At 32.7% G+C, this 12,641-nt stretch overlaps 1 protein-coding gene across 6 annotated transcripts in view; it reads left to right on the top strand.

Annotated features, from left to right (window-relative positions):
* Positions 1-12,641, top strand: part of Atad1 (ATPase family AAA domain containing 1) — a 93,577-nt gene that overhangs the window by 74,278 nt on the left and 6,658 nt on the right. For all 6 annotated transcript variants that reach the window (XM_010604987.2, XM_010604985.2, XM_010604988.3 and 3 more), the window contains 2 exons: positions 5,598-5,687; positions 7,973-8,023. In XM_010604987.2, the coding sequence (XP_010603289.1) occupies positions 5,598-5,687; positions 7,973-8,023 (141 nt within the window). The remainder of the gene's footprint in view (positions 1-5,597; positions 5,688-7,972; positions 8,024-12,641) is intronic.

Here is a 12,641-nt window from a genome sequence, read left to right as displayed (position 1 = left end):
AAAAAAAAAAAAAAATTTAGTGGGCTACTTACACTTTTGAATGAAGTTCTTTCTCATAGTTTTCATATTTATCATCCAAAAAAATATAGTGGTATAAATCATCCTTTTTTTTTTTTTTTTGGTACCAGGGATCGAACTTGGGACCTTGTACTTGTGAGATAGGCTGTGGAACCACCGAGCTAAATCTCTGGCCCTAAATCATCCCTTTTTGAGAGCTTCATTTTTTTTTTAAGAGGGGAAGGGGTTTGGCTTACTGTTCATAGAGGTTTTAGTCCATAATCAGCCAACTTCAAGGCAGGGATAACAAACAGGCCTGGCAGAGCAGAAACATCATGACACTCACAAGGCAGCAAAGGTAACAGGCTGAGGGCTTCATGTTTAACAAAGCACTAATAGATTGCCTGACACAGATACAGTGAAAGAGAAAACCATAATCAGGCCTACCTCTGAGAACCAGTGTGACAAGGGAGAGGAAGTGACTAGTCTCTATGGTGTTTTGTGTGTGATTTGCTTCTCTTTGATTTTCTTTTTCTTTGACTTTTAGCATGTCTTTACTATCTTTACTCTCACCTTTATGTCCCTCATCTTATTTTCATTTTACTGTGTCCATTAGTTATGTGTCTTACTTTTATGCAAGACAGTCTTCTATTTTAGTTTTGGTTCTTCCCCTACAAGGTTGTGAAAACCACATGTAAATTCTCTTGTGATGTCCCCAGAGGGAAATCCAATTTTGTTTTTCAGTTTTCTTCTTTGGCTTCTCACTTTCACTGACTGAACCTCCAAATATTCCATACTTTGTTACCAGCTAATTGATGTATTTTGAAAGAAGGTTTAATATTGATTTGGCATGTTTTTTTCCATATTGTTGGAAATACAGGCCCTAAACTACTTTTCCATTTTTTTCATTAATCACATGCACAAGTTAATGTTGTCTTGTTTTAACCTTAGGAAATATTTATTATTTTGAAATGTTTTTTTGCTCTGTAAAGATAACATGTCAAGAATCACGTCTTTCTTTGCCAGTTTTTGTTTTTTCAGTGCTGGGATGGAATCCCAGGGCCATGCACATGCTCCACCCCCACCCCTTTCATCATAGTTTAACAATTCAGGCATTTTTATGTAGTTATTGTGTTTCATTTCCCACGTTTTATATCGTTTAGGTATTTGTAGGAACTTATTTATATTCTGTGTCTTTTAACTTTTCTTTCATAGTTTTTGTTCCTTGGCACTCTTCTGTATAAATGGCAGTATTGAACTACTTCATTTGTAATTTTTCAGTTCTAACAATTCTTTTAGATGGTTTTTGAAGGCTACCAGGTCTATTTTGACAGATATTTGTTGGTTACTTATGTTTGCAATTGGATTAGAAAACCAGAGTCCTGACATTAATTAGCTGTGTTGACCTCGGCCACATTTTGTGATTATTGTGTATCTGTGTAGAAGAACTAATATCGTAAAAAAGGAGACTATTATCTACTTCAGAATAACTCGAAAGAATTAGTCTAAGTGAAGTGTTTATAAAGGTGCCCAGCATATGTTTAGTCCATAATGGTTTGCTGTGTGTGTGTTTGTGTGTTTTGAAATTCCTTATTTATTCCTTTAAATATGCTAACATACTAATTTTATAGTCTATATTCAATAATTCTGATATGACTTTTCATATTCTGTCATTTGTTGTTTGAGTTTATAGTTTTACGATTTAGAGGAAAAGTCACATTTGGTAGAACTTTATGAATTCTTTGCATTTTGTTTTGAAGGTTTGTTGTGCTGAGGAAATTTTGTATTTACCTTCTGCCAGATTATTTTTTTCCAACACAAATAGGTAAATTCAGGTCCAAGATCCATCTGTGTTGGCTGACTATAGATACTAAATCTTAAGAGTTTTATGTGGTCACGATCCCCACCCTTCAAGGGCTGCCTCTGCTGAATGGGTTTGCTAACATTTCACCACTTCCCAGTGTACAGTACTCCATGAGCCCTTGCTTTATATAGAATGCTGCTCATGAGGCTCCTTGATGACCTCTAAGGTATTTAGAACATACCCTACTTTCAAGAATCTGTGCATGCCTGTATGATAGGTAGTCAACTTCTGTCCATGCTTGCTTTCCTATGTATAGGCTTTATTGCTGGTCTCCCCCTAATTTCTTCATTTTTGGACTTGTACGTTAATTTATTTGATATTTTAATACTTCATTATTTTTGCATGTTTTATTGTAAACAGTGTTAAGGGTTATATTATAATAAATCAAAAGTCTGAACCATATTATTCTCAAGAAGAAAAGTAAGCCACATGACCTCCTCCTGCATGAAAGTATAGTTTTGTTGTGAGGGAGAGAGCCTTTAGCTTTATTGAATGTTTAGAGAAGAAAGCATAATGTAAATTTAGGTGGCATTAACAGAAACATTTTTCTATTAATAGTTGGTTCTGATAAATTGGTAAATCTATGGGCTTTATCAGTTGGGAATTTGCAGGTTGCCAAAAACTATCTTCCTGAGCAATAGTATTTAAAGCACTTACATTGGAACCAGTTAGCTGTTCTCTAAAATTACTTTTTTTTTCAGTGCTGAGAATTGAACACAGGGTGTGTTGAGCTGTAGCCTCAGTTCTCCTATTCCCCCTATCTTCAGTGTGACAGGGTCTGAATAAATGGCCCAGGCTGTCTGTGAGCTTTCAGTCTTCCTGCCTCTGCTTCCCAAGAAGTAACATTATCTTTTCTGTGACTATAGATGAACACTAGCTACCTTTCCTTGTGATTATATTCACACAGCAGATGATCCAATGAAACCATCACCATTCACCATAACCAAAAAACTTAGTAACTAATAACTAACACATTCTTCACCTTGAAACTGGAGACCTAAAAAGTAACAATGTTTTTAGGGTACTTATTGAAGAAGCTTTTAAGCCATACATTTATATCTGATTACTTTAAATGGAAAATGATAGAATTTTGGAAAGTGAGCCCAGGGATTGGCAGATGTTAGGCAAGCAGTCTGCCAGTGAGTTAATCCCCATCGCTTTTTTTTTTTTTTTTTTTTTTTTTTTTGAGGCAGGATCTTGCTAAAGTGCCTAGGTTGCTCTCAAAATTGTGATCCTCCTGCCTCAGCCTTCCAAGTAGGTAGGATTACAAGCATTCATGAATGATAAAATTTATCTTCATGTTTTTTTTAAGGATTTTAAAAAACTTTTAACAACTATTATCTAGATGATGCATTGATTTTTGTAGTTTACTAAGGAATTAATGTTATTTACCATTTTGAATTTTAGCTCAATTATACTAATGTGCTAAATAGAATTAATATATGTATACTAAGTAGAACTCATAGTGCTAATAAAATATATGTGTGAAGATTATATTTTTCTCCTTAAAATCATTCCTTAACATTTACTTAACTAAAACTATGAGTAATTTGAATCACTCTTGCTTTATCATCATGAATACTTTTTATTACCCTGTATGTATGTATTCATTAGACCAGGTTAGGCTTATTTGAATTCTTTGATTTTTATTTTCTATCATTCATCTTCCATACTGGGTTTTTAAATTTTGTTTTAGGCTTTCTTTTTTTTTGTACTGGGGATTGAACTTGGGTCCTTGCTTTTGTGAGGCAGGCAGCGGAACCGCTGAGCTAAATCCCTGGCCCTGTTTTAGGCTTTTTTAAAAAAAAAATCTAGAATGTTTTTCAAAATATAATCTATTCTTCAGCTTTTTTCAAAATCTGTTTCACCTACAGTGCCTTTTTTGATCTCTACAACTGAATATGGCCAGTCTTTTACAAGCTTCCGTATCACTTTAAATTTCTCTTTTAACAATATAGCAAAATATTCTTACTTATACTCATTCTTTTTTTTCCATTAAGTTTATTGGTACAATTTAGGTCTATAATACAGTTACATTCATCATTGGGATCTTGTACCTTTATATAATGTATCTTGGTTCTTATTTTTTCCCCATTCTCCTGCCTATCTTCACCTGCTCCACCCTGTCTATTTACAAAGACTTTATTTCCATGTTTTTCCTTTTCTCACATTTTTTCTTTTCCCTTACTTTTCCCCTCCCTCTCCCACTTTACCTACTCCTTTAGACATTTTCTTCCTATTACACAATATCAATTATACATTTGGATCCTTATTTACACTTTTAGATTTTTTACTCCAGAGAAACTATTAGTATTTACATGTGTGTCCTATTAATTTCACATAACAGTATGGCCTCAATGTGCATCCACCTAGCTATAAATATCTCTAGTTTCTTATTCTTTATGGCTGAGTAATACTCTTTTTATAAAAAAAAACCACATCTTCTTTATCCAGTCTCTAGTTGATGGGCAGTTGAGCTGTTCCCAAGTTTTAGCTGTTACAAACTGTGCCGCTATAAACATGGGTGAACATATATCACTGTGGTATGATTTTTAAAATTCTTTTGGGAAGATACCCAGGGAGGAATAGCTGGGTCAAATGGAACCTCTAGTCCTAGTTGTTTCAGGTATCTCCATACTGATTTCCATGGTGGTTGCACCAGTCTACATACCACCAACAATGAAGAAGGGTTGCTTTCTCCCCACAGCCCTGCCAAATACTTGCACTTATTCTTTGTCTCGTGAAGTTCATCCATTTAATCCTTGCTAGCTGGCTTGTTTTACATTTGGTAGAAATTTTAAAAATTTAATTAAGTTGTAGGAAGTCAGTAAAAAGAATAGTATGAGCATTATACCCCTTGGTTATAAGCATTAATATTTTTATTCTAGGACCATAACTCAAATATAGAATTGCATATTTTTGTGGAATTAACATTTCTCAGGTTTATATTTATTTTTGCTCTGGGTGGTCAGTTGAGTAGTTTGGTGCTACTACTATTAAATATCACTAAATATAAAGAATAGAAGTAGAGTAAGAGTTGGTGGATATTTAACTTGCTTTGGAGTTAATATTTCATATATTTAAAACTTAAGGTCAAAATAATATTAGAGAAATGTTTCCAGTTTCCAACTTATTTCCAATAATACTGATGAATTTCATTTTCAGTAGCCTACATGTGCAGTTATTGAGTTATACTGAAGCATTGGTCCTTCAGAAATATATTTGTTTTTTATTTAAGGCCTGAAATATGCTAGGCAAATGCGTAACTACCGGCTCCCTACAAGCATTTTGATGTTTACTTTTACTTTGTTGCCTTTGTTTAAAGTTGGATTGCTGGATAGTGAAATGAAATGAAGTGAAATCTGGAGAAAATTGTGTGTGTGTGTGTGTGTGTGTGTGTGTGTGTGTGTGTGTGTGTTTATAAATAAAATACTGTATGCATGGACATTTTATATATATAAACACACTGTATTTATAACTGAATGGTACGTATTTTAGTTACTAGAAATGGAGTGAAATGCATTGGTCTGTCCAGATTGATATTATTTTATTTATTGAGGATTAACTTCAGCTTTATGTACAATTATTCGAGTGATACTAGAATAAAATCAAATTTCTCATAAAAGACTTAGTTTTAAAGTCTTCTAATTTTCTTTATCTCCTGAATCCCAGTACTAGTGACCTCAGAGTGTTACTGGTAAAGCTAATACCTGGTGTGGTGTCTTTCTATGTTTAGGTCATAGTGATGGGAGCTACTAATCGTCCTCAGGACCTTGACTCTGCTATAATGAGAAGAATGCCTACAAGATTCCATATCAACCAGCCTGTAGGTGGTTTTGATTGTATTATTGACAATTTAATATTTGCCCTTTTACCAATCACTATCTATGATTTTTAAGAAATTAATATTTTCTTTCATGGAGCTTATTATGATAAACAGGGAAGGAATTGGGGCATACAATCAACATGTTACTTTTATAGCCAATCAGAGGAAGTTTTAGTTTGTCATTGTTTTCAGACTTTTGAAAACAATGACAAACTAAAACTTCCTCTGATCATTTATCCCATAATATTTTGTAACTTAGATCAGCTGTGGCACTAAACAGGGTCTCCTAAAGTTAATGGTTGTAGCCTCTATAACATTACATGATGAACTCTTTGCTAAAGCTATGGCCTCTGGTTTCTCTGAGGATACTCATACTTAATCATTGTATTTGAAAATTGCCTGATAAATCAATGAGATTTCTTAGTATAGCTTATAAGTTTTATTTAGCCTAATTAATACTTATTGAGCATTAGTATGTGCTGTGTACTTGCTATGCTCAAATGAGTAGAACATTGCTCTTGTCTTCCAATTCTGTTGCAGGAAAGTAAACAAATAGTGTAAAATGCGCTTTACGAAGGTATGTTTAAAGAATGGAGAGTCTGAGATATTGATAAAATTACTAATTCTGTCTGTGGGATCCATACAGTCTGCTTGGGCTTGGAATGATAGTAGGAACTTGACAGGCAGATGAGATGAGGAGAAGCGTTCCTGACAGAGTGAACAAAGGGAATACAGCATGGAGGCACGTTTTAAAAAATTATGTAGTTATTTATTTTTGGTACTGGGGATCAAACTCAGGTCCTTGTGTTTGTGAGGCAGGAGGCAGCACCACTGAGTTGAATCCCTGGCCCAGGAGGTACATTTTAATGGATGAATTTCTGGGGTAGTTCAGTGAGGCCATCAAGGAAGATAGTTGGAGATAAAGGTGAGAAAGGCAGACTGCTGCATAGGTTAGATGAACTTGGTATGCTTTACACAAGAATTTAAAATATTTGTAAGCAAGTTATTAGGATATTTTGAAGATAAAGTTAGTTTATCTCATTTTATCTGAAGCCTTAATAAACCCAAGATGATCTAATGTTTTTATACTCTAATAGACAAAGTTTAATGATGTTCAGCATGCATCAAGTACTAGAAAGGCACCTTATATATAAACAAAGATTATTTTTTTAAAGAAAACAAAGATTTTTTTGATGTACAGAGGTATAGAACACAGGGTGCTCCATGGAAAGTAGTCTTTGTTAAAGTTGTAAACTTAATATATTGTGTTTTATCACAATGAGTTGTAACAGGTTTTATCAAATTTATAAATTTGTATGCAGTTAACATAGAAATTAGAATTTTGTACCTCTTTTTCATTCTTGTTTTAATGACTGACTACACACAGATATGGTGGGATTTTTTTCTTATCTGATTACAATATCAAATTGTATTATTAATCTTACCTTGAAACACTTTCCCAAAGTAAATACTTAATAACAAAAAGTACTTATTTGTGATCCCATAACTGCAGTTTACCTTCCTTTTAAACACACTGGAATTAAGGAAACTCAGTTTGGTTTTATTTTTCAGGTAATTTGGTTTGATACTCATAATCAGTTTGCCAGTGGTTATAGGAACAATGATGGTATCAGCCATGATAATTTTTAAAAAAATCTTTACACGTATATGTAAGATTGTTTGTAAAAGTTAAATATAGTTTCTGATATGAGGCATCACTTTTGGGAAATGAGACACTAAATAGAAATTCACTAATAGTTTTGAATGTAAAAGTTATGTATCAAAGTGGAGGAATTGAAGGTTTATTGTTGCTGTAACTTCCATTTACTGGTAAAAAAAATCTTACAGAAATTAATGAATTTCATAAATTTAGTTGAAAAAATGAAGATTTTAGAGCTGTATTGGAAAGATCATAGTCTTAGTTATTTCATTCATTCACTTAATTAACTTTAAGGACATATTATTTCCCAGTTGTTATGTGAAGCAATGATGATAGAGACTAAGAATTGTAATTTGGGGCAGGGTTGGTGTTGCATACCTGTAAACTCAGCTGAGCAATAGGTCGAGTTGGGAGGATCATGAGTTTGAGTTAAACCACGTTTAATAGGACAACCACAGATGATTGATCACTCTAGTCTCAAATCACGATCTTGCTTTGACCTCTATTATAGTTTTGTTATTTCATATAGGTGTCATAGGTAGCTTAGAAGAGAAGCAGTAGTAGGAAACCAAGTTAATCCTCATTATAAAAAAAAAGTACTAACTGAAAGTTATTCTGGTTTTAGGCACTAAAACAAAGAGAAGCAATCTTGAAACTCATCTTGAAAAATGAAAATGTAAGTGAAAAATTAACAATTTTTCCCACATGCTGTATGGTTTATGTTCATGAAATCATTTTAGAGAGAATGAAGATGGAATCTTACCTTTGACTTTGACCTAAATTACTATAAAACTCTTGGCTACTCATTTAATTCAATAACTATGGATTTATTTGAACTAGCTAAGAGATTTCTCTGTTTTTAAAGAGTATATCTTTTGCATCTATAGATTAAAACATTCTTGGTATTTTTCAGACCAAGTCTATGCTTAAAAATACTTATTTTTTGTAAAGAAGTGGAATTTTTTTTGTATTTATTTCTTGTTTTTACTTAATTGCAGTGTTTTTGTTATTGGAATTTAGATTTAAGAACAAAAAATAAAAACCTTTAATAGCTTTTGTGTTTAAAGGTTTTTAAAAAACATAATCTAGCCACATGGTTCAAGCTTTAAAATATATATATTAAATAGTGTGCAGGGAAAAGTCTTTTTATTCCCTATATTTCTTTATTCTTTCAGATTGGCATTATGCATATATAAGCAAATAAGAACATACCGTTATTTCTGTCTCCTTTTTTCACATAAGCCATTCTGTCTTGATTTTTTCACTTATTTTTACACATTACAATATAATTTGCCTACTTTATTCTTTCTCTGCCCTGCGTAGGATCCCTTTGTGTGGATATACTGTAACTCATTAAATCCAAGCCATATTAAAGGACATATAAGTTGATTCTGGTCTTTCACTATTATAAAAATACTGTATCAAATGATCTTATATGTACATAATGTCCCACTTTCACAGGAATATTATTAGGTGCATTTTTCAGAAGAGGAATTGCTAGATCCAAGGACTGAATATTTATACTTTTCTAGCTGTTGCAAATTGTTCGTGCCTGTTTACCAGCAATAGTGGAGCACGCCTCTTTGCTTGTTTTGGAGCTTTGTTTTTCTTTTTGTTTTTTGAGACAGGTCTTGCTATGTAATTCAGGGTGGCTTTAACTCACTATGTACCCAAGGCTGACCTTGATTTTGCTGCAATCCTCCTGCCTCAGCCTCCTGAGTGCTGAGATAACAGGCATGTGCCACCACATCTGGCTTATTAAGGAATTGTGTACCAACAGGATAGACAAAATGCTTATCTTATTATAGTTTTAATTTGCAGTCTTTAGAGATGAATATTGCTACATATTCTTAAAAGTTTAAATTTTTCTGTGAAATCCTTAAATTTATCTGTTTTTCTATTGCAGTTCTTTTTTATAAATATATATAGGAACTCCATATGTAAGAGATTTGCTTGTTGTATGATTTAAAAATATTTTTCCTCTGGGCATGGTGGTGCACGCCTATAATCTCAACACTTGCGAGGCTGAGGCAGGAGAATCGATGTGAGTTCGAGACCAGCCTGAGCTACATAGTGGGTTCCAGGGCAATCTCAATAGTGAGACCCTGTCTCAAAAAACAAAAACAAAATTTTTCCTTTTTTGCATTTTTTTCATTGAGAATTTTTCCTCCATTTGTGACTTTTGTATTTTAAATATAAATTAAAAACTACTTTTCTGTTCTTAAGCTTATAAAAGCACTTTCCATATTTTCTAAGCTCATTACTTTTTCAAAAACTCTAAAGCTGAATATTTTGAGTTAGTGTTGTATATCCCACCTTATCCCAAACTTGATATCTAAACTATTTGCATCTACTATTTAATAAACTAAGAAATCAAATAGGTTTCCATCATCAGGAATACTTTTATTTTTGTGGTTTATTTCTTTCCTCTAACCACCATCTGTCCCACAGCTACTTCTACTTCCATACTCTACTTCTGTACTTTCCATGTTTTCCCATATTTTATGTATAAATATTTTAGTTCTGTGTGAAAGAAAAATGGATCTTTCTTTTTTTGTTTGTTTGTTTGTTTGTTTGTTTTTGGTGCTGGGGATCGAACTTGGGTTCTTGCGCTTGCAAGACAGGCAGCAGAACCACTGAGCTAAATCCGCAGCCCTGATATTTCTTTTTTAAAAATGAACTTCTTTGATATTATTTATACCTAACAGAAAATGTACAGTCTCTATATAAATTTCTAATTGTCTCCTAAATGTCTTATTTTTAACTGTTTTTGTTGGATTCAGGATCTGTATATAATTCATAATTTGCAATTGTTCTAGTTTTTAAGTCTGTTTTAGTCTACAGGCTATAGTTTCTTTTATCTCTTACCACCCCCCCATTCTCAAATCACACTTTTTTGTTTTTTCTAGATGAATATTGAGTTGTCTCAACACCATTTATTGAATAGACCATCTTTTCCTCACTAAAGATACCACTTTATCAAATTCTTATGTGTCCTGAATGGGTTTCTAGACTTTTGAATTCAGGTCATTGGACTTTGTACACTAGTATCACACTAATTATCAAAGCTTTCTAAATTGTAATAGCTAGTAGGGCTAGACACTCCCATGTTGTACTCTAGCCCAAAAGTTATTTTTGTTTTTTCTCCTCCATATGAATTTTAGGATTGGTTTGTCTTACTTAGGGAAAAATAAGCATTTTTAGTTCCTCATTCTAGAGAATTAAGATTTTTTTATTTTTGGTGTTGACTTTTTCTACCTAATAGTATGCATGTCTTTCTAGTTAAATCTTCCTTTGTATCTTTCAACAGTGTTCTAATTATTTAAAATTTATCAAAATTACTGTGTTCATTTTTTATTGCTGTAACAGACTACTCTAGATTGGTAATATATAAGGAAAAGAAATTTATTTCGCCCCAGTTCTGGAGGCTGAGAAGTTCAAGTTGTCTGTTAAGGGCTTTCATATTCTGTTATTTCATGGCAGAAAGGAAGAAGGACAAGTGAGTACATGCAGGAGAGATACAGCACAACCTGCAAACTGTCTGATAACAATCAATTCATGAGGGTTCCACCCTCACAATCCAAGCAACTCCCACTAGGCTCCACTTCCCAACAACACTGCAGTAAAGATTGAATTTGCAGTGCAAGAATTTGGGTCCCTCACCCAAACCATACTAGTGAAATGTACTACTTGCAAAAGGCTAACCTATCAAATTACAAAGATTAAACCCTTAATTACTAATGGTATTTGGGGTGTAGAGCCTTTTGAAAATGAGCTAAAAACTATACAGCTTTTCCTAAGAAAACTACATATATGCATGAACTGTTGTGTACAGTTTTGGGGAAATTCCTAAAATCCTTCATTTTCTAGGTAAGCAATTCCTATATTAGACCAGAAATCAGGAAATTACATTTTTCCTATTGATTGAATATTTGATAACTGCTTTCAGAAAGGCATTATGTAATTGTAGTACTATTTAGATAAAACTTATTGGTAAACCTATAACAAGGCTAGGCAACAGCAAGAGAAAAAACTAAGGTAAGTTAACAACAAAACAAGTGCTTTTGAATTAGAATGACTACAGTATAGCTAGAAATTTTAACTACTGTTAATAGGTTGTTGAAAGTTTTATAGAAACTTCATGTTAAACAACATTAATTTTTGAAAATTTAATGGATTGTATTGCTTGACTTGAAGTTAGTAACATTTAAAAAAATATTTTTATTGGTACATTTTAGATTATTTTTGAACCATGAATACATGTACTCTGGTACAGATATGGATGATACAGATAATTTACATATGAATAATGAGTATAAATGATAAACTTTACGTTCTTTATCTCACCTCATTTAAATTTAAGAAATTACTCATGTCATTTTTTTTTTTTTTCTGTTTTCTGGTACAGGGGATAGAACTCAGGACCTCATGCTTGCGAGGCAGGCAGCACCACTGAGCTAAATCCCTGGCTCTCATTATGTCTATTTTAAACTTTGGTTTTAGTGTTCTTTTTTTTAAAATAGTTTTTTTAAAGATATTCTTTTAGACTTTATTTGTCACAGGTAAAATAAATTTTTAGCATTCTGTTTCTTCTTGGAAACACAAAGGATTAGTCCCTGATCAGCTTTATAATGCAAAATATGAATGCTCTGTGGATAATTGCTGACATGGGAATATCTTATTTCCACTAGATAGTATTTATATGCTGAAGGCATATTGCTTCTTCAATAAAATTTGAAAGAAACTCATTTAATTTTGTTAAAAGATGCCTCACATCAATAGTACACATTTAATAAGGGAGTACCATCATGCTTATACATTACTGAGCAGAACAAGAGCTTGTTGATAAAAAATAAACCTTCAGACTTTCATGTTTTATGAGGTTTTCTTCTCTAAAGAAAATGTTGATGCTTTTGAAGTGATCCTACTTTCTGCACTTTTAAATTCTTTATTGATAGACTTATTTAACATGATTTGCTTCTTTAAAAAAGATAGGGTGAGCTAGATATGATATAGGGGGAATGTATGAGCCTAGGAGTTTAAGGCCAGTGTGGACAGCATAGCAGTATATCTTTTTTTTCTTTTTTTTTTTTTTGTAGTACTGGGGATTGAACTCAGGACCTACAGTAACTTCTGTCTTTGTTTGTTGCACATAGTTCTGCAGTAGTAATGAATTTAAATAAATTAATTGGAAAGTTAAAATTTGTACCATATAAATGTATTATGTCTGACTCTAAAATAAAGAAGTACCTTTTTTCTTAAACATGCCTGATATATAGATAAAATATATATAT

Source organism: Fukomys damarensis, unplaced genomic scaffold (genome assembly GCF_012274545.1).
Source record: "Fukomys damarensis isolate Sample0158 unplaced genomic scaffold, DMR_v1.0_HiC HiC_scaffold_20, whole genome shotgun sequence".
NCBI lineage: Eukaryota > Metazoa > Chordata > Mammalia > Rodentia > Bathyergidae > Fukomys > Fukomys damarensis.
This window is presented reverse-complemented; position numbering and strand designations above follow the sequence as displayed.